This window comes from Zea mays, chromosome 5, assembly GCF_902167145.1.
Source record: "Zea mays cultivar B73 chromosome 5, Zm-B73-REFERENCE-NAM-5.0, whole genome shotgun sequence".
Lineage (NCBI taxonomy): Eukaryota > Viridiplantae > Streptophyta > Magnoliopsida > Poales > Poaceae > Zea > Zea mays.
In genome coordinates, this window is record NC_050100.1 from 207,084,386 (window position 1) to 207,107,302 (window position 22,917).

Below are 22,917 nucleotides of genomic sequence, written 5' to 3' on the forward strand. Positions count from 1 at the left end.
TCGCTCTCTCTCGTCCAGTCTCTACTCCCTACCTTCAGTCTTCAGTCTTGGCGACACGTGACATGTGCCATCTAGTTTTGTATTGGTTGTTGATAAATAGTTTGTGAGATATTAAAGTCAATGTAATATATGTATCGCTTATTTTTATGTAATCATTGTGCGCTAATATTTTATCAAATATTTATGTGTCGTCACAACGAACGGGCATTGTACTTGTCAGCGATATGATCCCCCCATCGGTCAGGGAGCGCGTTGAGGGAAAGTCTCTGGTCGTTGGGGTCGCTGGTCAGACAGATGAGATAGATAACGTCTACACTATAGTCACCCGCCACCGGACGAACCACACGACACCGAGCTCGAGATCGGGCATGGTAGAACCCGACAGGGGGCCAGGCGTGTCGGAGGGAAACCACTCGAGTGGATCTCACATCCAGTCCAAGACCGATCCTTTAAAAATGATCGACTGTATTAATGACGCTTGCCACCAAGCTGCAGCAGAGGCGTCGGTACGCCTCGCACTCATGACCTACGAGCCCCTTAGGTCGCATGACACTCATGCCCTACGAACCCTCATTAACCTCTCAGACTACGACACATTTATGGTACACGCGCCCCTTGGTCTATGGCGCACTCATGACCTATCGCGACAAGGTCTAAGTGCGCAGGTCGATGACAGGGCGCAACACGACGAGTCGCGCTGAACCCCAGGCAAGGAAGGCTATGGGTCGGTATAGTCTGAATATGGCGTCTGGGACCCACGCGACCCGCACCATTCGCCATAATAAATATGAGACAGTCATGTGACCTTAGGGCCCACGAGTACGCCTGACTTTATCCCGGGTAGAATGTTTGGTTTTTATCCTTGCCTTATGGCTCCTTCCTAGGGAAGCCATTGTCGAACGACCCCTCTCTCGACCTATAAAAGGGAGGAGTTGGCCTCCAGGCAAGAGGAGAGAGTTCTTTCGGATACACACCCAGAAGGTCGGAACCTAGACGAACCTACGAACAGGAGGAGGAGCACCGACGAGGACCTAGAGGCTGAAGCCCCACCGCCAAGCCAAGACTTAGCTGGGACTCGACTTCCACCCCAATAAGAGACTTGGGAGCCTCTCCTCCCTCTCTGACCCGCTTTTAACCTCTACTATGAGTTTTGATCATCAATGGTGCTGGTAGCGTAAGCCGCCGATGATGTTAAAGTAGGGACGTCCTACCCAAACCAGTATAAATCTTGCGCCCACCGTGTGGAGGATAGATATCCCTTGAGTCCTCATGAACACTAAAATATATCACGGGCCGCCTGATGGGCCTCCCACTAGGTCGTCCTACTGATGGGCCGACAGATTGTAGTCAGATTAGGCGTGTCTAATCCAAGAAGACAAAGACTGACGTCCGAGTTAGGCGCTACTGAGGGTGATATCTCAGGTGGTGCAGTTGTAAGCACTTGAGGAGCTATGCATTCGGCGATAACTCGAAAGAGAAGATGATCAAGACTCCGGATATATAGGATTGCAAGCTGCGACAAAGAAGGAGATAAGTGAAGTAGATAGCAATCACAACTTGTAAAGGGATAACTCTCTGGTCATATATATAAGGCCAAGTGGAGATCCCTACAAAATCATCTCACCCCATCCTCATCAACAGCAACTGAGCCATCACAAAGCTCATTTGTAATATCTATACTCCATAAATCAATACCTGGCCACAACAGAACGTAGGGTTTTACGCAATTTAAAGCGGACCGAATCTGTATAAATCTACGAGCAATACCGACGTGCCTCCACACGTACCATCGAATCACGATCAACGACGTCGTCTTACCCAAAAGCATCACGTGGGTAACCCCGCGGTGCGCAGTCGGGTCACAAACACCGACACACCGCGTACACCCTCTGGAGTCCGGAACGCACATAATAAATTTACTTATCAGAGTGAGGTTTGAAACATCGACAATACTGATCTCTATCTCTACTCCTTTAAAACACGACTTCCGTACGTCGTGTGTCACACGCGAAGCACATACGATATGTTTTTCTTCCCCATGTCTCGCCTAACAACCATGCCATTATCTCCCAGATAGACCGTGAGAAAACACCCGAGCCCACCATGACACGAAGCCACATACAACACAACACTCCTGGATAATACCACCTCGTTAGATGAAGAGAACGAGACATCGAGCGAGCTATAAAAAAGAACATGTCTCATTTTGAACTCATACCTCCTTGACCTTCTAGCTAAGATAAAGTGTAAATTCTGTAGTTTAATAACTGGTACGTGGGTCATATGTCCACTTTAATTTTAAATTTATTTTTATGAGGAGGGTTCACTTTAATTTTAAATTTATTTTATGGGGAGGGTCTATTACATTGTCTTGCCACTAGATCCGACTCTTGGGTGTCGCACAATTGTTGCACTATACTATCGAATATGATTGATGTACTGTCACAGCGCACAAGCATTTTATAGTATAAAGGCATGTACAACCCATATAAATGATTCATATTTTAAGCGGTATTTAAGAAATAAGTGCAATAAAAACACCATACATGTATTTGGTGGAGAAACGTCTCTAGTATGGTTCTCTAAGCGTAAGATACGATTCCATCTATAAAACCCATATAAAGCCTTGCCTTAAGTGATTCTAGTAAATAATATATTTGATTGTATAAACGAATTTGTTAGATGTATTTAGTGCTTCTAGAACCGCTAGGTTGTACGTGTCCTAAGGAGCTGAGAGCCTCGTAGCCTCAAAGCTGACAGACCTTACCGTAATTCCAGCAATTTCCGTTACGCCTCAGCGCCTCAGAGGAGAGAAGCTTCCCTGCATGGCTGCATTACGGGCGAGGCGAGTGGTATAGCTGGTAGGTAGTCCGTTACACCGCTCGCCTAATCTTGCAACTCCTCTGACCTCTCTAACCGCCATTCAGGACTCGGGGTAAACGCAAACCAGCAGCTACACTCTCGTCTCCCTCTCCTCCGATCCATTGTGACATGCGGCTCCCCACCAAGGCACAACAACTTACAATGTCATTGGCAACGGCGAAGCTACGGGAGCGCACGCAGTTCAGGCTGTCCGTGCTGCCGCCGGCGTCGCCACCACCGTTCATGTTCCAGGAGCACCCGTTCGGCGGCCTGCCGTCGTGTCCGCCCGGATCGCCCGACCCCGTCATCAACAACCTCACGGAGCTCGAGAGGGTGGGCGTCCTCGGCCATGGCGCGGACGGTACGGTCTACAAGGCGCGGCACCGCCGCACGGGCGCGGAGCTTGTGGTCAAGTCGCTGCGCGTGCGCGGCGACGGCGGCGCCGCGCTCCGGGAAGCCGACGTGCACCTCCGCGTGGCCGCCGCGGCGCCCGACCACCCGCACGTCGTCCGCCTCCACGGGGTCTTCTCCGCGAACCCGGCCGCCTGCAGCGACCAGCAGCTCCTGCGCCTTGTCCTCGAGTACGTTCCTGGCGGCTCGCTCAGCGACGTGCTCCGGCGGCGCGGCCGCCTCCCGGAGGACGCCATCGCGGGCGTGGCGCGCAACGTGCTCTGCGGCCTGCGCCACCTGCACCGCCTCGGCATCGTTCACGGCGACGTCAAGCCGTCGAACCTCCTCGTCGGCCTCCACGGCGAGGTCAAGATCGCCGACTTCGGCGCCAGCCTCCACGTCCCCAGCGGCGGCGGCGGCGCGCACCGAGCGGCCGGCGCCGAGGGGACGTGCGCGTACATGAGCCCGGAGCGGCTGGACCCCGAAGGTTTCGGCGCGGCCTCGCCGTCGGGCGCTGCCGACCTCTCCAGCGACGTGTGGTCCCTTGGAGTGGTCCTCCTAGAATGCCACATGGGTAGGTTCCCGCTGGTGGCGGCTGGGGAGAGGCCGGAGTGGGCGGCTCTGGTGGTGGCCGTGTGCTTCGGGAGCGCGCCCGAGGTGCCTGTGACGGCGTCGTCGGAGTTCAGGGACTTCGTGCGGCGGTGCCTGGAGAAAGACTGGAGGAGGAGAGCCACGGTGGACGAACTTCTAGGCCACCCCTTCGTCGCGGGAGGGCCGCCATGTTGCGCCACCACCACCACCACCAACGAGTGGCTAACCAACTTCCATGACGAACTGATGACAGTCGAACGCAAAGAACACTCCTGATACAGAACTCAACGAACGTGGCAACGACGAGAATAAAGACCTAATGGTGATCAACGGTCGATGCAAATCCAACTGAACATGAGGCCAGCCAAGCGAACTTGATCAGGTTTGGGAGCATAATTCAGAGGTGTCTGAATCCCGCGGCAGAGCTGGTGATCAGCTGCAGTTGCTTTGTGAGGCCGCAAAACGACTGGCTTCATGAGCCGCCCGTGGTCGCACTCGCAGGTAAACAAAACATGCAGTGGTTTGCAAACAGATTTGGGTGAATCATCAGTCCTAGGCTGCGACTGCGACCTGCTCAAAGTTGAGCTCCAAGCGTCCAATGGTACAACTTACCGTGTTCATGTATTTTTTTTCTTCAATTCGAACGCGTACAAAAAGTAGAATTGAACGCATATAAAATTTTCAGTTCGCACGCTCACCAGCCGCCGCCGATCGGCTATGGGCGAGTTCTCTAAAACTTATCGGATTTTGCCCTGTTATTTCAGCTGGGGAATCGGAATTCCTCCATTCCTTGTGTGTGTGTTTTTGTTGAATCACGGTTTAGGCTTTGCTTTGCTACAGGATCCATAAATAACTATAGACCGTCCATCTAGATGTCAATTACCATGTATTACCTTGTACGAGGTAATATTGTGATTATGTTTATCTTTTTTATGTTTGATTTGCTTTATATGAAAAACAACACGATGATATATATATATATATATATATATATATATATATATATATATATATATATATATATATATATATATATATATATATATATATATATATATATATATATATGCTTGATCATAGCTATATATGGAAGCATTAAACAAGTTGTATATGTGTCAGGTATAAAAAAGAACTTGTAGACAGCAAGCCGTCATTGGACATTCTTGGCCTTCTACCAAACTAAATCATGTGGCGCCCGTATCTCTTAAGTATTACAAAGTAATTCAAAGACATTCTATTCTGGTACAAGACAACTCAGATCTAAAGAATTAATGGAGCAAAAGACTGTTGATGGCATCACTGATGCTTTTACGCTGATTCAAACCAGGCAAATGCCTTTTTACATAATGGTTAAGGGACCCAACAATAATCCCCTGACTGATGCCTCGATATTTCATAGCTGAGATGAGCTTTTTAATAACAGAAGGCTTAAACATGAGACATCGTCGTACTACCAATCTGACATATTTCTGGGCCTTGCTCTCGTGCTAATATCATCCACAAAAAATTCCCTCGGACTATGCATGAGGCCTCCATAATGGTTTATTGGCTAGCCAAATAAATCAGTGTCACTGCATAATCTAGTTGCAATAGAGTCTACACACCTCTTTACAATTTGCAATCTTTGAGGGACATTAAGGACATGAGGCGCCCGCCTCTCGAACAACACAAAATTTAGTGTTAGTGCAAACGAAGGTTGCAATTTCCCCCCTCTACTAAATTTATTGGTATTTTTAACAAGATATTGCTGCTACTCCATCTTAAGCATGATACAACCCTTGTTTTCTAGTATTGGCTAAAAATGACCAACCTTCGTAAATTTATTTTTACATACTTGTATGACATCATATTCGAAAATAAGATCCATGTTTGTATATAGCGAGATATCAGTTGTATGTTTATTGGGTGCACTGGGACATTTAACATATGCCTGAAAACTATACAATCCAAGCATAGGCCCTAATAACTAACAAAAGACGATACACAAATGCAAATAACGTCATTGGCTGGGTCATATAGTAGAGTAATGAATAGTTTGGGGAAGTACTATAGCATGTGTGTTAACTGGTCAGTCTATAAAGCAAATGAGAAACATATACATCATTAGTTCCATCGCGATAGCTCTGCAGCTGGTCCATACCTTTATTGTTATTTTTGCCTCTGGTCTGTCCTCCATCCTCCTAGACGGAGTCATCTAATGCAGTACTGGATGGGTGTAATTTTGAGGTCCAAAACACCTAAACCTTGAGTGAACCTAGTTTTTTTATATTAGGTCCAGCCAAAAAGCTGAATAACTGCTACTGTAAGTTTCCTCACCAACTCAATAAAAAATGGCATGTATCCCAAATAGCCAAGTTCGATGTACAATTGCAATATTATCCACCTGAACCATAACATGCTGACCAAAGCATCAATGGGAAATTAGAAAAATATTCAATACCTTAAAGAAAGTATCAGTGTCATAATTATGAGGTACCTTGCTCTAATCAAAATTTTTATTCGCAAATGCTTTCTTTCTCATAAACTGTTGAGTCAGGCTGTAAGAGTAGTGCTAGTTTTGTAACAAAATATCATAGAGGAAAGGGTAATGTGTGGGTTGTGAGGCTTATCTTTGAAAGAAATTTTAAAACTAAGAGATAATTAATACACATAGCTATGAAACATAAAAAAACTAATGGAAGGACCATTGCCTTAGAGGATAGGAGCGAAAAACCACAATAGATTAATCATCACATGCAACCCTGCAATAGACGAAGACTGTTATGTGGCATCTATGTCAATTAGACTGTTCTTAATCCTGCAAAACACAGATGCTCTAGTTAATTTGAAACAAGATGGTACCTTTTTATCAAGGCCATTAGTGAACATGAGTAGAACCCAAGTAGCAAAAGCCAATTGGTTTCTAACCGAGAACCTTTTTTCAGAATAGGTGAACATGTTCTCTCCAAAAGTTGTGCTTAGATTTTTGGAACCGGGACACCTAAATTATTGAATGATAAGTCACCGAAATATATTACCTAGTCAGTTTGAAGCCAAGCAGCCAATAGCAACAACTCACCTATGTGAAAATAGAAAGGTGTTTGGACCACTCAGGCTCCCGTGTCCACCTCGTGTTGTCTGGACTTCATATTGCACTCGATCTTGCTGCCCCCAAATGCATATCTAATCAAAATAACTGAAGGTCAATAAGATCAACGATAGAAGGTATAAACAGACCTACTGTGTATTTCACTCCAACCTGTAGATCATCATAACACTGACAAATGACAAATGTAAGAACAATATATACCATTATAAATCCATGTACATATATTAGAACTTTTGTTAGGCAAATTACTTGTAGACAATGGAAAAAGAAGTTCACAAGTCACAGGTGGCACACAACGTTAGTAATAATCTTTTAAATGTAAGTGCAGTACAAGCTGGTGCTGGGAGAGAAAAACAGAAGGACAAACAGAAACTGGTGCTTCTGGAGAATCTGCTGCTGTGTGTGCTGGAACTGGAGAAGCTGGTGCTGCTAATGCTGGTGCTGCACTGCTACTGATGATGTTGTTGCTGATGCTGGTGCTGCTGAAGCTAAAACTTGAACTGGAGAAGGAGGTGTTGAATGCTGCGCGGGACATGACTGCTTAGGGGTTGGTGAGACATTAGCCTTTTGAGCTGACATCTTGTATTTATCAGCAGCTCTTTTGACACCTTTGCGCAATCCAGCAAGCGGTTGAGCAGTCTGAAATGGTGCTTGTTTAATGATTGATTTGATATCACGAACAAGCACTTACTACGCCTGCTAGATAGACTTTTGATCCTTGGAAATCTGAGCTTGAGCTCTGGTAATCTTCTTCTGGTTTGAGTCGATAATGCTGCGGCAGACATTTGATACAGCTATATCGTAATCTTTCAAATCCGTCGTTGCTGCAACCTTGCTTGGCTCATGATCAAGGCAAGATATAGCTTCAGATAGTGCAGACTGAAGGCTCACCAGCCCAAATGGCAGATCAGACGAAGTAGGCTGTCGTCGAGAACTAGAGGGCTCTTCTTCAACAGATGCAGACGACGGCATCGGTCCTCTTGTAAAATATGGCTTCTTAGTTCTCAGAAGGCCCAGTTTTAGATGCCTTTGGTGGGATGACCACACCACAACGGGCTGCGCAAAAAACAGGGGCCTTGGCAGATCTTGTCCCTTGTGGTAAATCTCAGCATACGCAGTTTCAGCAGCATTCCTAAACTGAAAAAAAATCAAAGGGTAATGTAATTGTTACTAAGATTGTGTTTACCAAGAGTGAATGTTTGTTGTTATTATTGAAGTATTATTGCATTTTACAAAAATGTTACTAAAAAATGTACCTCCAAATTGTCGTACTTCACCTGACGGCCAGGTCCAGGGGTCTTGTCAAGATCACATATACTCTTCATGATTTTGGAAGTAAAAAACTTCCAGCGGGGTGTGCCAACCAGTCGAGTGGCAGGGCACTCAACATTGTCCTAATAATAAATCTAAAACAAATAAGAAATTACCGAATCTTAAAAGTTTGTAACTGGTTGTTATTACTGGATATTTATAGTGATATACATCTACACACAATGTAATTACTGAATCATGTGCATCTAAAAAACTACAACATAAAAGCAGAATTACTAAACCTCTGTGAAAAAATAACTGAAGGGTTATTACCATCAAAAAAAGAATACATCCTTGGATGTGGGGAGTTGCGACATGCCTTGCTCTCTCCAATATGAACTTCTCAAACTTTGCAACAATATCATCACAGAGTCTCTGACACCAGTCATAATTCTTTACTTCCTCTAAACTTTCAGTTACAATATAGTCCTTGCCAGAAATGAACAAACTGGTTGTTGGGAACAGCAAAGAATTACAAGCCAAGATAAAAAAAACATCTGATGATCCAGTCTTCTTCATATTGGTCATGAAGACTGACCATCTTTTCAACAACCCACCTGGTGTCACACCCGGATTTCGGGGCACCAAGACCCGGGCGCGAACATAATCACCAGGTGTGCTGGGACCAAGTCTCACACATATGATGAATCATGGCACAGGATCGAATGTCACATCTTTACTATATAATAGGAGTTCTATACAAAATAAATAAATAATTACATTATAAGGAGACAACGGTCCAGCAACCCAAAGTTGACTGGGAGACGACGACCTAGACCTCTCACGAAATCGCCACAGCATCCTCCATGCGCCTCATCCTGCGGTACCTGTTCTTGACCTGTGGGGGGGTGTGAGACAGCAAGAGTGAGCTCACATACGTTCATCGCTCAACAAGTTGTGGGGAATAATGTGCATGAACTCGCCAAAAGTGAGAGCTCATGTGAAGTGTAAGGCTTACCAAAGAGGATGGTTAGAGCTGAGCATTGCTTTTAAAGTTGGTCAAAATTTTATTAGCAATTACTAAGTATAAGTAAATACCAACCCAATTAAATAGTAGAACATAAGTAACAATATCACCTGCGATGCAATGCATATGACAAATTGAATTTAGTTCCATAAATTAATTATCAGAGAGTCCTGAGCTGCTCATGACCGTGAGCTCGGCTAGTATACCAGTTTTACACTCTGCAGAGGTGGTACCCTTTACCCACAAGACATGTTACCCGTCTGCCAAGGGATCGCGATTTCCCATACACCTCTACCGAGGAGGCGAGGCAGGGTAACACTACGAGGCCTTTACAAAGTTCCACTAGCTTCAGAAAACCCGCTACAGTTTATAGGAAGCTCCAATGCAGGAATCCCTTGCAGGACCGCCATCGCAGCAAAATCCTCCCGAGGGCCTCCCTACACTGACCACTCCCCTACTGCTCTTGCCCCTTTCGGGTAAGGTAGTCCTCCACTAGCTTTCCTAATTAATCAGCCAAGGGCGTCCATAAACCCTTGTGGTGGCACGTGTTTCTCAAGTTAAGCTCTATGTTCCAATTAACATTTAATGATCTTGTCATGAACATAAATGAAATAACAACATAATTGGAACATAGATATAATGAAATATTAACCCAAAACCATATAAAGCAGTAGCAGAACTACCCAAGTGATTCAGGGGTAAACAAGGTATTCAGGATAAACAACCTAGGGTGACCTATTGGGTCCCATCAAAATTAACCTATGCAGATCATTATGATTAATTAGAACATGAGTGGGTAAAAGAAGTGATCAAGGGCACAACTTGCCTGGCACTTGAGATTCCAGGTACCAACTTGCTCTTCAGATGACACGTGTCCTCACTGCTAAACGTAGCAATACAGACAAACATAGTATAGGCGAAATTAACATTACACCAAACATAAACACAAACTGAATAATAATAATCTATGCGTTGCTACGAGACTAACGCAACTTGAACGGATCAAATCGGAGTTAAAACGGAGGAGATACGAATTTCCTAAGGTTTTATGTATTTGATACAAGATTAATTAGGAAATAAATTTTTATTACTGTTTTCATGACAAAACAGAGCCTCCATGCGATGGACAATAATATTACAAAATTTTAGAGGCTGAAATGGATTAATTTGGAGTCCATATGAATTTTCTATGAATTTTATACGTTCTAGTAATTATTTTCCTATTAAAAATCCATTTATAACTTATTTTCTCTGGTTTTATAATGTTCTGGACTGGGCCTCAAAATCTGAGAACAGCAGGGGGCTCAGGATAATAATCCGCAGACTCAGGACATAGTGCCAGAGGATGGCGGGTTCATTCTAAGAAATTACAGGGGCTCTTAAGTAAGATCGACGCAGTGAAGGGGTATGGAACGCCTGTGACCGTCCGATCTAAGGTGAACGATCCAGATTAAATCTCGAGCCCCACCAAACGGAATGTAGCGCGGACCCTTGGATTAGGATTCAACGGTGTGGATGTTTATGTGCCCAGATCTAATCGCACCCAATGGATCTAAGGCCTACGGTTTGGATTTAGTATCGCGAGTGTGTGATGGTTGCTTTGATCTGCACCATCAATCCACAGATCAACGATCTAGGGTAGCTTCTAATTCTAGCCGCACAGTCGAGATCCGATGGCCAGGATCTCATCGTTCCCAATGCACTGACCGTGCGCGGCGGCGCCGCCCCTTTCCACACCCGCCGGAGACCCGCCGTGGAAGCACCATTCCGCGATCCAGTCCACGATTCCAACCCAAGATACCCGTAATCGATTGTGGAGTAAACTAGGTACACAATGGTTGAATACTTACCGGCCACGTGGGTGCTCAGGTGGGTTGTCCTCGTTCGCCCGCCCGGTTAGTAGCGCAGGATATTTCTGTGACGAATTGAGCGACGTCCTGACGACCCCGCGCTACAATGGTAATCGCGACTGTAGGAGAAAGAGGGGAAGATAGACGAGCTCGGGGTCGTGGCACCGCTCGCCGGAGATCGGAATCCGCGGCCATGCGTGGTCGGTCCGGATTTGCGCGCCAACCTGATGGAGGTAGGGGTCGCGGGGCACTGCTTTATAGCGAGGGGAGCGCGGATTTCGGAGACCCGATCCCGCCGGCAGGTTCGGACTCCGTTTGCGCTGTCCACGCGAGAACAGCGGATCCTGTTGAGACGAGTCCTAAGCAAAGAGATGGTTATGACAGCCGGGCCCCACCCGCCGGTGTCTCGTGACAACACAGGCGCGCGCAGACGCCGGATGGAGCCGCCGACTTGTGGGCCCCGCGCCACAGTGAGCAGGGCCGAGCACAGCAGGTGGGCTGGTTAGTGGCCGGAAGAGATGGGATGGTGGGCCGAGGTAGATTGGGCCCAGGACGCGCTGGTTCATTCTCTTTTTTTTATTTTCTATCTTTTGATTTCAGATTTAAACTCCTTCCTAAATTTAAAAATCGAGAATTTGAATTCCATGTTATGTTGGGGATTTCACACAGTAATTGAGCACATAAAAAGAAATACTAACATGAAGGAATATATTTATTCATGTATATTTTTCTTTGCATATTCTTTTCCCTTTCTATTTTATTCTCTTTTTCTTATTTCTCTTTCTCATTGGAATACCAAATTTGAATTTAAATCTTGTTATGAGCTTCACCTTTGAGTCAATTATACAAATTCAAACCCTAGTTTAGGAATCATTTATCTTTATTTACTTATTTTTCTCTACATAATATTTATTTTCTTCTCTTTTCTAATTTCTAGAATTTCTTTTAGATGTCAAATTCCACTTTGGACTTTTTACTATATTCCTTATCACAAAATGCACACACAAAAACAATATCCAGCATGATGCATCATTTTAATGGCATATATTCTTTTATTAATTATTTGCTTTTGAATATGGTATTCACATGAGATGATGCATAAAGGTTAAACCCACATAAGGAGAAGTTGTTTCTCTATTGGTATTATTTCTAGCAATTTACAAAGTGGGTGTTACAAATCCTACCCCCCTTAAAAATAATCTCGTCCCCGAGATTTGTAAGAAAAGGAATATAGAAAGCCAAATATTTGGTTGCAGTTTAGCTTCGAGTTTTTTTTAAATGGTTTTAAGCACAAATGTTTTCTATATACTTTTTTTCATTTAAATAAGGAAATGATTAGGAACACATGGGTATACTATGTTTAGCTATTAGGCAGAAGTAGAGAAGGTTGCGGTAACAAGGATTAGGGCAAAGAAAGATTCCATTACGGATGGTGGATCTTGACTCATCTGATGATTTCGTTTTGCCCTTTGAAGACTGTAGTTGGTGCTTATCCTCCCTTGACGTGGTTGGTCTTCTGTGGCCCTCAGTCCTGGAGTTGCCATCCGAGTTGAGGACATATGGCTATAGCTAGGATAGCTAGGGTACATGAGGTAGTTAGATTTAAACAGAGTTTTACTTTGCTTTTAGGATATCTAGATTAGGCAACCTATGATGTAGGTTAGGTGGTTGTTTACGGACGAGTTAGTCCAAGGTATTAATTTAGGGTAAGATATGTTTATAGAATCAGGGCCTAATTTATGTCTAACTTACTTAAGTAAGTCAATTTGGATTAGCTCATGTTAGATTAGGTGGGATCTAGATCAGATTGGTATAACTAGATAAGATCTATTTATTTTAGGCTAGATCATGGTTGTTACTATAGAGTGGGGTAGGTATACCTATTAGAACAAGACAAATACATAAGGATAAGGTAGAAGTTGAATCCTTTGAGGTCAGTTAGATCGATTAGGATGACATAAGGTCTTTTCAAGATGAGTATCTTTTAAGATAAGATGGATCTATGAGTGCAGGATAGAATCTTTTAAGATGAGATGGATATTGTTAGGCTAGATATTTTAATGAGGGATAATCTAGTTTGTCTAGTTAGTTTTATAAGCATTATGTTTATGCAGATGTAATTGTGGACATTACTCCACAACTCATCACACTCAATCAAAGATCCAAATCAAACAAGTATCATAAGAACAAGCATTCAAACATATAGATACCTATAAAAATAGTTTTGTTTTGTTCCTAAGATTAGGTCTCCTATTCCTAAAAGTCACTTTAGGCACAAGATTTCAAAGTGTGAAATCCACATTTGTCTTTAGAAAGAAAAGGTAAGAGTAATCAGAGTAAAGCGGAAATAGATGAGAAAAGATTTAAGGAAAGTTCAGAAAGAATCAGAGTAGCAAAGGTAAGTAAGTATTGGTTGTCCAGTTCTATCTAGGTTGCGTCCTACAGTCAACAGTCCTCTGATACCACTTCTGTCACACCCGGATTTCGGGGCACCAAGACCCGGGCGCGAACATAATCACCAGGTGTGCTGGGACCAAGTCTCACACATATGATGAATCATGGCACAGGATCGAATGTCACAGCTTTACTATATAATAGGAGTTCTATACAAAATAAATAAATAATTACATTATAAGGAGACAACGGTCCAGCAACCCAAAGTTGACTGGGAGACGACGACCTAGACCTCTCACGAAATCGCCACAACATCCTCCATGCGCCTCATCCTGCGGTACCTGTTCTTGACCTGTGGGGGGGTGTGAGACAGCAAGAGTGAGCTCACATACGTTCATCGCTCAACAAGTTGTGGGGAATAATGTGCATGAACTCGCCAAAAGTGAGAGCTCACGTGAAGTGTAAGGCTTACTAAAGAGGATGGTTAGAGCTGAGCATTGCTTTTAAAGTTGGTCAAAATTTTATTAGCAATTACTAAGTATAAGTAAATACCAACCCAATTAAATAGTAGAACATAAGTAACAATATCACCTGCGATGCAATGCATATGACAAATTGAATTTAGTTCCATAAATTAATCATCAGAGAGTCCTGAGCTGCTCATGACCGTGAGCTCGGCTAGTATACCAGTTTTACACTCTGCAGAGGTGGTACCCTTTACCCACAAGACATGTTACCCGTCTGCCAAGGGATCGCGACTTCCCATACACCTCTACCGAGGAGGCGAGGCAGGGTAACACTACGAGGCCTTTACAAAGTTCCACTAGCTTCAGAAAACCCGCTACAGTTTATAGGAAGCTCCAATGCAGGAATCCCTTGCAGGACCGCCATCGCAGCAAAATCCTCCCGAGGGCCTCCCTACACTGACCACTCCCCTACTGCTCTTGCCCCTTTCGGGTAAGGTAGTCCTCCACTAGCTTTCCTAATTAATCAGCCAAGGGCGTCCATAAACCCTTGTGGTGGCACGTGTTTCTCAAGTTAAGCTCTATGTTCCAATTAACATTTAATGATCTTGTCATGAACATAAATGAAATAACAACATAATTGGAACATAGATATAATGAAATATTAACCCAAAACCATATAAAGCAGTAGCAGAACTACCCAAGTGATTCAGGGGTAAACAAGGTATTCAGGATAAACAACCTAGGGTGACCTATTGGGTCCCATCAAAATTAACCTATGCAGATCATTATGATTAATTAGAACATGAGTGGGTAAAAGAAGTGATCAAGGGCACAACTTGCCTGGCACTTGAGATTCCAGGTACCAACTTGCTCTTCAGATGACACGTGTCCTCACTGCTAAACGTAGCAATACAGACAAACATAGTATAGGCGAAATTAACATTACACCAAACATAAACACAAACTGAATAATAATAATCTATGCGTTGCTACGAGACTAACGCAACTTGAACGGATCAAATCGGAGTTAAAACGGAGGAGATACGAATTTCCTAAGGTTTTATGTATTTGATACAAGATTAATTAGGAAATAAATTTTTATTACTGTTTTCATGACAAAACAGAGCCTCCATGCGATGGACAATAATATTACAAAATTTTAGAGGCTGAAATGGATTAATTTGGAGTCCATATGAATTTTCTATGAATTTTATACGTTCTAGTAATTATTTTTCTATTAAAAATCCATTTATAACTTATTTTCTCTGGTTTTATAATGTTCTGGACTGGGCCTCAAAATCTGAGAACAGCAGGGGGCTCAGGATAATAATCCGCAGACTCAGGACATAGTGCCAGAGGATGGCGGGTTCATTCTAAGAAATTACAGGGGCTCTTAAGTAAGATCGACGCAGTGAAGGGGTATGGAACGCCTGTGACCGTCCGATCTAAGGTGAACGATCCAGATTAAATCCCGAGCCCCACCAAACGGAATGTAGCGCGGACCCTTGGATTAGGATTCAACGGTGTGGATGTTTATGTGCCCAGATCTAATCGCACCCAATGGATCTAAGGCCTACGGTTTGGATTTAGTATCGCGAGTGTGTGATGGTTGCTTTGATCTGCACCATCAATCCATAGATCAACGATCTAGGGTAGCTTCTAATTCTAGCCGCACAGTCGAAATCCGATGGCCAGGATCTCATCGTTCCCAATGCACTGACCGTGCGCGGCGGCGCCGCCCCTTTCCACACCCGCCGGAGACCCGCCGTGGAAGCACCATTCCGCGATCCAGTCCACGATTCCAACCCAAGATACCCGTAATCGATTGTGGAGTAAACTAGGTACATAATGGTTGAATACTTACCGGCCACGTGGGTGCTCAGGTGGGTTGTCCGCGTTCGCCCGCCCGGTTAGTAGCGCAGGATATTTCTGTGACGAATTGAGCGACGTCCTGACGACCCCGCGCTACGATGGTAATCGCGACTGTAGGAGAAAGAGGGGAAGATAGACGAGCTCGGGGTCGTGGCACCGCTCGCCGGAGATCGGAATCCGCGGCCATGCGTGGTCGGTCCGGATTTGCGCGCCAACCTGATGGAGGTAGGGGTCGCGGGGCACTGCTTTATAGCGAGGGGAGCGCGGATTTCGGAGACCCGATCCCGCCGGCAGGTTCGGACTCCGTTTGCGCTGTCCACGCGAGAACAGCGGATCCTGTTGAGACGAGTCCTAAGCAAGGAGATGGTTATGACAGCCGGGCCCCACCCGCCGGTGTCTCGTGACAACACAGGCGCGCGCAGACGCCGGATGGAGCCGCCGACTTGTGGGCCCCGCGCCACAGTGAGCAGGGCCGAGCACAGCAGGTGGGCTGGTTAGTGGCCGGAAGAGATGGGATGGTGGGCCGAGGTAGATTGGGCCCAGGACGCGCTGGTTCATTCTCTTTTTTTTATTTTCTATCTTTTGATTTCAGATTTAAACTCCTTCCTAAATTTAAAAATCGAGAATTTGAATTCCATGTTATGTTGGGGATTTCACACAGTAATTGAGCACATAAAAAGAAATACTAACATGAAGGAATATATTTATTCATGTATATTTTTCTTTGCATATTCTTTTCCCTTTCTATTTTATTCTCTTTTTCTTATTTCTCTTTCTCATTGGAATACCAAATTTGAATTTAAATCTTGTTATGAGCTTCACCTTTGAGTCAATTATACAAATTCAAACCCTAGTTTAGGAATCATTTATCTTTATTTACTTATTTTTCTCTACATAATATTTATTTTCTTCTCTTTTCTAATTTCTAGAATTTCTTTTAGATGTCAAATTCCACTTTGGACTTTTTACTATATTCCTTATCACAAAATGCACACACAAAAACAATATCCAGCATGATGCATCATTTTAATGGCATATATTCTTTTATTAATTATTTGCTTTTGAATATGGTATTCACATGAGATGATGCATAAAGGTTAAACCCACATAAGGAGAAGTTGTTTCTCTATTGGTATTATTTCTAGCAATTTACAAAGTGGGTGTTACACCGGGAGACCTCATACGATGAAAGCTTCTTATATATGCAGCCAAACACTTGCTGCGAGCAAACATGTCTTTCATGTTCTAGTCATCACATAGCTTCCTGAATGTGTTTCTTGCAGTCCTGATCTCATGATAAGTCCAATCGGGGAATTGTTTCTCGCCGCGGGGGAGACCGGTCACAATCTGAACAACTTTCGGTGATTGGCAAAGATTTGTTACCAACAACCAGTCTTGGCCCATTGTCATCGTTCTTGACAGATGCCATCAGAAAACTTCCAAAAACTCTGCCATCAAGTCTGTCAATGTTAAGATCTAACAGACAACCAAATCCGAGCTCGATGATGTGATCTTTAATATTTGATGGAAGAGCTTCAGCTGCATAGAAAACAGCTGCAGGAGCACATCGCATTGTGATATAACCACCAGTTGGCTCTTGGGTATAAACAAAACACAAAAGAAATATTACTGAAATGTGTCATTGTGGATTACACATTGGAAAACACTTAAAATAAAAAATGCAAGCAATATTGCTGAAAACATTATACTATCCACTATGTAATGAAGTTACTGAACATAAAACCAGATAGGTAAAAAATACTTAGATGCACACCTCATCATCCTCCACCTTCTCCTTGCCCTTCTTAGATACCTGCCGGCGCTTGGCTGGCCTTCGATTTTCATCTGTGTAAGGCTGTGGTGGAGATGGGGCTGCTCTTTTCCTCAAAGAGCGCCGAGCAGGTGGAGAATCAAATGCATGTATATCAAATCTCTCAGAGTTTGACACATCTACAAACTCCTGCTGCTGCTCCTTCGAAGGAGAGGACGCAGAATGTGATTGGTCTCCATATGATGCCATTACTAAAACAAAATATGAAATTACTGAATGTAAGTAATATGTCGTGTATCCTAAACTGAATATTACTGAAGACAAACAACTAAAACTGGTAAAATATGATAGCTATTGCATAGAACATTCAGTAATTTCAAAGTAGAACCTGTTATCAAAATAACAGTTGAGGTAATGTCTATAGTTGTTAGTAAGTTCTTTATTAACATGAACCAAATATGCTTTATGTCAGGTGGCACTGGATTCAGGAATTGCCAAATGTGTAGCTTTTTCTAGTTTATTTCATACTTTTGCAGACTATGTTTAGTAACTAAATTGTAGAGTTTTATACCTTAGTAACCAAATTTCATAGTCTTTAGAGTCCTCAAGTGCTCACTTATTAGAGAGTTGCAGACTGAAAACAAGAACATAACTGTAAGCTTATGTTACAGATCACTAACTAATCCATCAATGATCTCTTGTAATGAGAACAAAGTATGTATGAACTACAGTATACTGACAGCTAAGGATACAGATCCCAGGAACAGGAAGGCCTATATGTATGGTATACTATGCGTGACGTGAGTATGGTGACTACGCATCTCTCACAACAGCTCTCTTTGTAATGTACAAGAAGAGCATCAACAAATGAAACAATAGCACTGGCGGGCGCCACACGAATGAATGAACGAATAGTGTTGCACCGAACATCGCAGCTCTAGACCAAAAAAAACTCTCGTGCGGATCAATAGATCCGCGCCTCGGCTCACGCTCACGCGGTCATGAGGAGGAAGGGCTTCTTGAAGGCGAGGGGGCTCTGCACCTCCTCGTCCTCCTCCCACATCTTGCTGGGCTTGCCGCCGCACCGGAAGGCGAACTCCGGCACGACCGGGAGGTTCAGGTCGAACGCGCGGGGGGCGGAGATTCCGTTCCCAGAGCTCCCCACCTCGGACGTCTCGGCTGCCGCGGCGCCTCCATCGTAGTGCTTCCTCTTGTGCCCGCCGAGCGCCTGGCCGGTCGAGAACTCCTTGTGGCAGATGGTGCACCTGTGCACTCTGCCCGCGGCCGCCCCGTCGTAGGTGGACGACGTGACCGGCTCACGGACGGCGACCGCGACATGTTGGTCCTTGAGAGCGGCCACGGCGGGTACACGGAGGCATGCGACGACCACCTGCAACATCCTCATGAGCATGTCCTCCTCGGGCGGGCTGAGCCCCAACCTCGATCCGACAGCTAGCGACGACGTTGATGACCTCCATGAGCGCTTGGCCCGTGAGGGACACAATCTTTTGGAGCGCGGCGAGCGAGCCGGAGGCAACGGTGGCGTCGGCGTCGTCGGTGCGGAAGACGTCAAGGATGGGCCGCACCACGACGGCGGGGAGCGTGGCGGCTGCCGAGGGAGAGAGTGAGAAAGCGAGGCGGCGCAACGCGGTGGGAATTGGATGGGACTTAGGAGAGGGAGGTGCTTCGGAGTGACTGAGTGAGCAAGACGGGAGAGAGGTTGGGGAGGGGAGTGAGGTGAGAGGGAGAGGATACAACTTTGCTCACAGAGGCATTTGACTAAGGGACAGGGCTTCGCTTGTCGAGGTCCTAGCTCGTCGGATGGCCACGTGCTATGGCTCCGCTCGCCGGACCTCCGCTCTACCTCGCTTGCCGAGGTCCTAGCTCGCCGGATGGCCACGTGCTACGGCTCCGCTCGCCGGACCTCCGCTCTACCTGCTTTGCACGACTGGATGCAGGCAATGGGGAAAGAGAAAGGATATGTGCGGGTGAGTCAATTGAGAGTGTTGCTTGCCTGTTTCAATAATACAAGAGAGAGAATGTTCACGTGCAGCGGAGAGAAAAAACCAAAGCAGTGGACAGTGGTGCACTGTGCGACGTGCGAGAAGCCGAGAACACCAGTAGCGCGGGCCACGCGTCGGCCGGGCGGAGAGCGTGCGAGCGCGAAGCGCGGAGGGAGCTCCAATTCCCAGTGGCTTTTAACTAGAAGTAATTACGTACTTGTGAGTAGGGCTCTCCGGACTCATGAGCCAGCTAGAGTTTGGAGTAGCTCATGCGAGCCGAGATTGGTTTTTGGGCTTGTTGGTGAAGTAAGCTGAGCTAGCTCACGAGCTACGCCAACAATGTTGAATTAATTAATCAATCTACATAATTATAATGAATGATCGATTTATTTCTTAGTCTAAGAATTCTAAAATTACTCATAATATTGAATAATGATTTTATTTTTTATATTTAAATACTATTAATTTTCAAACATGAGTGGGGCCTAAACGAAGTGTGTTAACAAATAAACCTTTGTAACTACAGTAGATAAGGTAAAAAAATCAAATACACAAAAAAATTGAGTGGGGCCATGTGCCTCCACTCAGCCCAACGTCGGTCCGCCCCTCGCTCGCGAACTGAGCCGAGCCAGCTCACTAGTCAACTTCTAGCGGAGCTGAGCATCATCCTTAAGCTCGTGGAGTGGGTGAGCCGAGCTTATTCACCCGTCGAGCCAAGCCAAGCCAAACCCTACTTGTGAGTTTATTTCCATGCCAAATGTAAAAAAAATTCTATGTGTCACTGCAATTTTTCTGAATATTTTATTTATATCGTAAATATCATAATCTCTGCTATATCACCCGGATGCAATTCCACCACTGAGTAAAATAATGAAATTACTTGTTTCGAAGTCCAAATTATAATTATTTAAATGCCATTCTTACGTAATTGTAATATTTTGAATGTCACTTTTACGAAATTCAACGTATCCAATAATCTTAACATAATCAGTAATTTTAACATATGTAGTAATTAGTAATAAACATGACATTAGCAAGCCCACGAATAAACATATTATAATTAACAACAGAACAACATCTCATCCCACTTTGTCGTTGGGACTCAGGACGAATGTACAAATTGTCGAAAATAGGCTAAAGGAACCGGCGACAAATCTCTCTTTGATTTGTTTCTTGTTTTGATTTTGATTGATCAAGTAGCCGAGTCGACTAGTAGTAGTTCACCATGGAGCACTTTTGCCTGATCTCGCCCTCATATCCGGTAAGCACCTCGATGGCGCCCATCTTAACCATGGCCTTAGCGAACTTGGCCTCCCACGCCTGGCCGACGGCGGCATGGAACGCGACGAGCCCCGCGGTCCAGGGGCTGTCGAGCAGCGTCTGGTCGGAGGTGAAGGGCACCTTGTGCTCCAGCACGTTCTTGAAGTACTGGTTGTCGAAGGCATTCGGCGTCACCGTGTCGAGCGGCACCGTCGTGCGGTCCTCCATGTCGCCGTCCGTGGATGGCGGGCAGCGCCGCTTGAGGTCGGCCGCGTACGCCGGGTGGAGGGCCGGGTCCGTCCGCCCGGGCTCGCCCTGAAAGCTGTACAGGCGGTCCGTGATCGACGAGCAGTGCGAGCGGCCGATGGAGTGCGCGCCCGAGAGCGTGACCATGTCGTCCGCCGAGAGCCCCTTGCGCCGGAAGTTCTCGATGAGCTCCGCCACGGTGAACTCCGGGAACGGCAGGTTGCCGTCCTCGAGCACCTCGTCCTTGACGGAGACGCGGCCGTCGCGGCGGCCGGCGGGGACGCGGTAGTCGATGCCGCCGGCGAGGTAGGCCCCGTCGCGCGCCGCGAAGGCGACGATGTCGGCGCAGGAGACCGTGCGCGGGCAGTGCTCCTCCACGACGGCCTTGGCCTCGTCGATGACCTCGAAGCCGCGTAGGCTCTGGAAGTTGGCCGGCGAGTACTTCTCCGTGTCGTGCTGCTGCCCCGGCGCCGAGTCCAGCAGGATCGAGGCGTCGCACCCCCTGACGAAGCAGTCGTGGAAGTGCATCCTGATGAGGCCCGCGGCGAGGCCGGGGTCCCTGGCGACGGCCCGGCGGACGGCGTTGCGCACGATGTCCTCGGCCTGCGGGCACGAGTGCTCGTAGAACCCGACCTGCAGCGGTGGTGGGGACGCGCGCGCCACCGAGGAGGCCGCCGCCAGCAAGGCCCATGCGAACACTAGCCACTGCTTCGTCATGCTCTCTCTCGGTCACGACACGAACTCACGGTTGCTATCGACCGATGATCACTCTCGATTGATCCCGGTTCCCGACGGCAGCAATTAACTTCGCAGATGATGAGCTTGTCAGCTATCTAATAAGGCTCGGAGCTGAGATGAAACAGGAGAACGATCGAGCGAGGAGTGGTGATGGGTCTGATGAAAGTGAGTTTCTAATATTTATACATGTACATCTCTATGTAAACAATCGCTGGTAGCGAGTGTCAGTTGGGAAATTGGATATATAATAATATTTTACTAGAGTGTATCGTGCCGAGTCTAATGATAGACCCGATCCAAGCAGTGGCGACTCGGCCTGCATAGCATCAGCCCGGCCACTAGGCGTCTAGGCCCCGTCGTTTAGTGATCAAACAAGCAAGCGCGTGCTCAAACTACGTATGCATAGACCTCGTCGACCTGCATCGGTCGGTCCACATCAACATTTTCTCCCCTTCCGCTGTTCTTCAGGCCACGAGGAGCAATGCGCGGTGAACATTCATCAATCATGGATCGGAATTATATTAATATTAATCAGTCTGGGACGGGGACGGGGACGGATCCGTACATAACCACTCCACCAGCGCCCCCGCCCAGCTGGCTTTGTTCTGAATCGACGAACTGGTAAGAGAGGGGGGGAGGACAACATACGCTGAACATGATGACATGTCGCCATTCACCTGACGTGAACCATTCGCGTAACGAGGGCTTTTGATATGGTCGATGGGGTGCGCGGTGCTGAGGTGTGCGTTTAGACCTCAAGTGGAGCATGGCAGACCTTTTTATTTCAATCTTTCTTTCGTTTCCGTTCTGCTTGCAATCGTCAGTAAAATAAAACGGAATGCAGGTCATGGAACTCATGATGTGAGTTGCCGCAAGTCTAAACGACGTATGCATGTAGTACTCTCGACAGAAGAAGAGCATGCATCAGAAGGGCCGTTTTTGAGTTTTGAGGAGCCCAGAATGAAATATAAACGGATGCCCTAGTGCTATTATAACTATTTTTACTATTATATATCAACTAATTAAGGAAGTGTTTGGCTCCTTTAGTCACCCTCCGGGATTTTAGGGACTAAATTTTAGTCCCTAAAAATCCTATTTAAAAGATCT

At 45.8% G+C, this 22,917-nt stretch overlaps 2 protein-coding genes across 2 annotated transcripts; one reads left to right on the forward strand and one right to left on the reverse strand.

Annotated features, from left to right (window-relative positions):
- The first annotated feature begins 2,756 nt into the window (after positions 1 to 2,756).
- Positions 2,757 to 4,722, forward strand: LOC103627582 (mitogen-activated protein kinase kinase 10). Its single transcript, XM_008647885.2, has one exon. It carries the CDS (start codon positions 2,992 to 2,994, stop codon positions 4,117 to 4,119), a length of 1,128 nt encoding a protein of 375 aa, XP_008646107.1. The 5' UTR covers positions 2,757 to 2,991; the 3' UTR covers positions 4,120 to 4,722.
- Positions 4,723 to 20,598: 15,876 nt separating this feature from the next.
- On the reverse strand, positions 20,599 to 21,950 carry LOC100216881 (Peroxidase 64). The gene has a single exon (NM_001143268.1). It carries the CDS (start codon positions 21,787 to 21,789, stop codon positions 20,776 to 20,778), a length of 1,014 nt encoding a protein of 337 aa, NP_001136740.1. The 5' UTR covers positions 21,790 to 21,950; the 3' UTR covers positions 20,599 to 20,775.
- Positions 21,951 to 22,917: the final 967 nt, after the last annotated feature.

Excerpts from the sequence above, each read along its gene's own strand:
- LOC103627582 (XM_008647885.2), top strand. The coding sequence starts at position 2,992 with ATGCGGCTCCCCACCAAGGCACAACAACTTACAATGTCATTGGCAACG.
- LOC100216881 (NM_001143268.1), bottom strand. The coding sequence starts at position 21,789 with ATGACGAAGCAGTGGCTAGTGTTCGCATGGGCCTTGCTGGCGGCGGCC.